The 5,991-nt window shown below is 33.4% G+C and overlaps 1 protein-coding gene across 1 annotated transcript; it reads left to right on the top strand.

The window, feature by feature from the left end:
* The first annotated feature begins 251 nt into the window (after positions 1 to 251).
* LOC136814481 (pancreas transcription factor 1 subunit alpha-like) lies at positions 252 to 2,542 on the top strand. The gene is made up of 2 exons (XM_067071035.1): positions 252 to 896; positions 1,789 to 2,542. Exons 1-2 carry the CDS (start codon positions 446 to 448, stop codon positions 1,965 to 1,967), a joined length of 630 nt encoding a protein of 209 aa, XP_066927136.1. The 5' UTR covers positions 252 to 445; the 3' UTR covers positions 1,968 to 2,542.
* Positions 2,543 to 5,991: the final 3,449 nt, after the last annotated feature.

The following is a 5,991-nucleotide window of genomic DNA, read 5'->3' as shown; positions in this document are numbered from 1 at the left end:
GAGAAGAATTCTCGCCTCTGATTGGTCGAGAAAAAAAACCTCACAATAATAAAAAAGAAGACAATAATAAAAAGAAAAGATGTTAACAATACAACTTAAAAAAACCAATTAAATTATCATCATAAAAGAATTAAAAGAAAAACAATAGATAAGAATAGAGTCCAATCCCTTTCGAGTCAATTTTCCCCTCTCTCTCTTTAGCAATGGGTAGAGAAAAAAAGTTTTAAGGACAGCGGTATTTAAGGAAAGGCAATTTATTTAACATTTATAGCAGGTTGCCAGTTCTCACGAAAGCGCCGTAAGACACCATCTGATACATCAAACTAACACAAAAAAAAAGAATCTTCAAAATAAATTGTTTACTATAAGGATTAAAAAACAAAGTAAAAGAAAAGAAAAGAGAAAAGCTGCTGGTTGATACTGATAATAAAAAAAAGACTGAGAAATGTCTTCACAAGGTCAATTTTATTCCCATCTGCCAACTTACCAGAATGGTTATTTCGCAACCGGTACTGCAACATTATCTCAAGATCCTTCTTCTCACCATCACAGTACAACATCGCTAAGAAAATCGCTTGATGTCGATTTTGACTACAAACGGAAGATCAGACGTAACGAACCATCATACACGAGAACCCGATCGGCAGCCAACCTACGTGAACGTCGACGTATGCAGTGTATCAATGAGGCTTTTGAAGGACTACGTAGTCATATACCAACGTTACCGTACGAGAAACGATTATCTAAAGTAGATACTTTACGACTTGCGATTTGTTATATCAACTTTTTGACTGAACTTGTTGGGTCCGATGGGGAACCGGCAGATATAGAAAATGATCTTTACCAGTCACAATATTCAAATCAAGGAAAGATTGTCATTTATAGCGCTACTAAAGGTTAGAATTACTTTACTTATTGATTATCTTTCGTTATTTTTTTCGTAATGATGTTGCTTGAAGAATAATTAATCTTAAAGAATAATTTTGACGAGAACTGTTTTGACAAAGAATAATTTCTCGCCGCAATCTACCTTATTCTTATTATTCCAAATTAACCCTTGATATTTGTCTGAAGCGCTCATGTTTAGACAAAAGAGAAGCTTACCTTTTCTGTTGATCGCCAAATTTATTTTTCGTCAAGATAAAATGCTATTAATCGCAAAAATACGTTCTAAAGTTTAATTTCGATTTTTGCTCACCAAAATAACATTTCTTTCTACGGGTAGATCGTCGGAAAAATATGAGTTTGTAGATCGGTCGGTATAACAAAAATAATTTTTTTCAAAATTTAGGGTCGGTAAAAATGAAATTTTCTTTCATTTTCATTTTCTTTGCGTCGTTACTTCAGAAAAAATTGTCGAAAAAATTGTCGAAAAAATTTCCCGAGGTAGTTCAGTCGAAAGATCTCACTTGAAAATACACTGAAAAAAAAATTTTTTTTCGCAAAATAAATCTCATCAATTTTATTAGACGAATTATATCACTCAAAAATTAAAAGAAAAAACTTCAATATTAACCTAATAACACTTAAAAATTAACTTGACAAATTTACCCTTATCAGTGAAGGAATAGAATATGAAACTTGTGTGGTTTTTTTTTTGAACTTCACGCATAAAATCAGAAATCCTCCTTCCAATCCGACATTTCGTCAAAAATACTAGACTAATCAAAATAATTACAAAATATTCGAAAAGTGACGAGAATAAATGGAAAGGAATAACAAATATTTTTTGAGTAACAATGTTAAAATTCTCTGAAAATTTAATGATCTGTTTTTTTTTAACATTAGATGACCGCGACATTGGCCTACCACCATTACGAGGACATTCTCTTTCATGGTCCGCTGAAACTCAATCAGGAATCATAACAACTACAACCAATAATCGTCACCAAAAATTGCGTCATGTTAAAACTAAACAAATATGGCATCCCGAGATACCAATACTTCAAAAACATAACTCGATGTAATATTTAGAGCGTCCATCGCAATCCGTCGAATATCAGCAATTACGTGCAAAGCACCACATTAAATGTTCTGAACACTCTGGTGAGCAGCAATTAGACTCGCTAAACCAAGCTGGAATGAGGAATCAAGTACTCTGGTGATAACAGCAATGTAGCCTCGCTAGTCCAAGCTGGAATAATGAATTCTTGGAGGGACTAGTTGTTGTGTCTAGTTGGATGATTTGGCACTCCTTGAGCTGAAAAATAAGCACCTCAAATGTAAGAAGGCAATCTTTAGACGATCTGTGGATCATCCCACTACGGATTTAAACAAAGGTATTAATTATATTACCTCATTAAAATTAACTATTAAAATACATCTGTCTCACTGAAAGATTTGGCCAAAATTTCGTCCCCGGTGGAGAAAATACTCTACTACAATTTCAATTGACTTTGATTTCATCCTCATTCGAAATTCTAAAATTTGCTGTCCAAAACCATCCCCACTGGATATTTTAAGCTCGGGAACAATAGATTTTCCATCCCCATTAGGATTTCGATAGAAATTTTTATCACAACTGTGGGAAAAAGTTCCACCGGAGCTGAGGGGTGTATTAAATTTTGATTTTTTAGGTCTTGGTTGGTTATCGTTTTCCTAATTAATGATCAATTTCTTAGAATTTCTAATTAATTTTGAAGCTATACCTAACGTAGTTATTCCAAGATTTCCAAAGACTAGAAGGGACTTTTCATTTTCGTTTTTGTTTATGTTTTTTTCCAGACACACTGTATAGATCATCGTAAATTATCTTTAAAATTTTGAAATTTATAAAGCATAGAGGTTTTATTTTTGAAAAAAAAAGTGATAGTATTATTTATGTAAACTTGTATAAAGTTTTATTGTATATATATATTTCATATTTATTAAAGAACAAAAAGACAAAAATCTTGTAAATGATTTATTCAATTTTGACATTTCGAAATAAACAAAATTTTCAAACTGAAAATAGATTTTCCCTCGTTTTCATTGTATTACCTACGTATTTCAAATGAGTATAACAACGTATAAGAAGGAATCTTTAATCAGAAATTAGTCAAAAACAATGGCTTTATTGTTTTGCAACAGTAGGAGTCAAAAGCAAATTTTTTGTGATTTTTTATGATTTGTTTGTGCCTTTTTTATTTTTTGTGATTTTTTGTGGTATTTTTATTTTTTTGTGTTTTTTTTTTTAATTAAAAATCCTTATATTTTTAACACCTCGCAACTGATTCGGTCCATTTTTTTCTAGTGAGCGAGGACTTTCACCAGGCTCGTGAACAAATATTTTTATCTTTTTTTTAAACCAATTCCTTCACTTAGCATTCTTCAAAATATGTATACCTTTCTACCAAAGTTTATTGTTTCCGAGTGAGTAAAAATAGGTGCTGTGTATGCTCAACCGGTAGGGGTAAGAAAACCACGAAAAGTAAGGGTCACTTTATCGCAAAAATTTAATCCCCCAAAGAGTTGCTTTTTCGAAGGTCCGATCTGCACATACCTGACACTCTCCGACCCTATCCCCAAAAGATTTAACATTAATTTCTACGATAAACATCGTACATAACAGCGAAAAATCTAAAAACAGGTCTACATACATCAAAGGTACCGCACAGAATTAATGTAAAAAGTTTTTTAAGATCCTGGGAAAATGAACAGAGGGTTGACAGAATGATTTAATAATATCAGGTTGATGAATTAATAAATTGTTTTTAATGAGTAAATAATGAAACTTTATGATATAATCAACACTTTAAAGTGAAACAAAAAAGTGATTCTTTGGGAAAAAAAAAATCTTTCTCAGTAGAACAAAAATATTTTGCGCAAAAAATCTGCTGGTACAGGTCTCTTGCAGATTATTGTTAAAATAGAAAAAATATGAATTTTGTATGTTTGATTATAAAGTTTCGATAAGATTTATTTCTCAAGTTTGGTAGCAAAGACACGTGGTGCAAAATCAACAAAATAATATATCGATAAAATTTTTATTTGATATTATCCCCCTTTTTTATTTCAATTAAGGGACCTTTAAAAAGACGTGTAAATATCATATGAAACAGATACAGAGAAGGTTAATGAAAATTTCAAACAAAGTCTTTTTTACTGACTCCTAAAATTATTTTTTTTGCTGATTAAATTTTATCTAAAATCAAATCACCTTAGTAGTACCGTAGGATTTCATTTTCGTGTAAACATTCCTTGCGCATTTCTAGGATCTATCCACCGCTTTAACCCAGGTATAGCGGGGAAAAAGTTTTTTTTTTACTGATTACAAATCCGTAGAAAACGGCCTTTAGAATGACCACCTAAAAAAAGTTAAAGCTACTTTTGTCCGGGGGGGGGGGGTGAGGTCGTACTTTGGCAAAATGAGTGCCGGGTATGTGCGAACCATAAGGGTCCCTTTTTCCAATTCTCGAAAGCCCGTCAATGAATCTCTGTTAGAGTTCCAAAATAATGAAAATCAAAAAATAACTCCCTCGAAAATTTTGAAAATTTGGCTGAAAATTACTGTTTCTTATATAAGAAAAGTGTATATCTAATTTTAGAGCTGAAGAATCTGTCCAGATTAATTATTATCCTGTGTATGAAGGACGTAAAGGGACTTACAGCAGAAAAGTTACGTATAATTTATGAGACGACGTATTTAGGGGTCGCGGCAGAGGCGGGGCCTTTCGGGCCTTGGCCTTTCAAAGCAAAAAGATCATTTGCTAGTCAAGCCAAAGTTTTACACGGTGGTGCTTACCATCGTGGTGCCTCCTTAACCAGTATATCATGGTCCTGGCACTTTGAAAGTAGAGTCGTGGCCTCTGGTACTAACAACTACCTTAGCAGTGAAAACATTTCAAAAAGGACCTATAATATCCTAAGAAAAAAGTTTATTTTTTGATAATAAAGTTTTAATTGCGATATCTTCAAAGTACAGTGTTAAGCAGTATTTTTCATTACCCCATTCTGTTACCTATCTGAAAATGAAATATATTTGGTTATCCGCCCTTTAAACAATATGAGCATTTAAGGAAAATCACGATTGCACGCGCGCACGCGAGAAGGATATTGGTGATCACTTTAAATAAACAAAAAATATATGACCAATCCAAATATAAACTATAAATGTATTTCATTACCCTAGCAACCACCCCTCCCTTCTTTTACGACTTTATTATTTACCTTGGTGAAACATAATATAGATTTTTCTACCGCTGGTCAAACCGCTGTGCAAATTTAAAAACGTTTGCAAAGTAACTTCAGGCTTTTTAGAAAATAATTTCTAAATATTTGAGTCTGTCAATCATTTATTAATGACAACCTCTATACCTAGCAGCTTGAGCTTCGCCTGTTTCCGTCCAAAGCGGAATTGTGATTTCGCCCCTTCTGTCTACTCTAGCGTGTTACAATATGTCTATAACCCGATATTATGAGGACGAGCGCCTATATCATCACGCAATCAGCGCAAAATTGAATTCTTCGAGGCGGATTTTTGTTGTCTCTAATTGATAAATTTAATCGAATATTTCAATTCGGGAGGGGTCTATAGACTTCCAGGCTATTTTCTGAGCCCTATTGGACCATTCTTGAACTTTTGGATATCATGAGATAATTTTTGCATATTATCACATGATTATAGGAGCAATTGAATTATTCTGCAAAGGTCCCAAAATCACGAACAGCGAGAATTTTCCGTCTCATTAATTCGGCCCAAAATTTAGAAAGATTTAATACACCCCTGTTTCAGAGCCTCGGTGAAGCTTTTTCCTACAGCGGGGATAAAAATTTCGATTGAAATCTCAATAGGGATAAAGATTCTTTTGTTTCAAGGTTGACTTGAAAAATTCAGTGGGGATGGTTTTGGAGTGCAATTTCCAAACAATGAATTTCGAATGGGGATAAAATCGAAGCCAATTTCTCATTTGGCTGAAACTCTAGGGTAGTTTTCCCACCGGGGACAAAATTTTCCAGTGGGGCTACCGCCCCGGGTCTGTGACACAGGCGTGTTTTAATCGCACTGTTTAT

This window comes from Clytia hemisphaerica, unplaced genomic scaffold, assembly GCF_902728285.1.
Source record: "Clytia hemisphaerica strain Z4C2 unplaced genomic scaffold, Clytia hemisphaerica genome assembly, whole genome shotgun sequence".
Lineage (NCBI taxonomy): Eukaryota > Metazoa > Cnidaria > Hydrozoa > Leptothecata > Clytiidae > Clytia > Clytia hemisphaerica.
This window is presented reverse-complemented; position numbering and strand designations above follow the sequence as displayed.

Excerpts from the sequence above, each read along its gene's own strand:
- LOC136814481 (XM_067071035.1), top strand. The coding sequence starts at position 446 with ATGTCTTCACAAGGTCAATTTTATTCCCATCTGCCAACTTACCAGAAT. Across the intron at positions 897-1,788 it reads CATTTATAGCGCTACTAAAG|ATGACCGCGACATTGGCCTA; the intron begins GTTAGAATTACT and ends TTTTAACATTAG.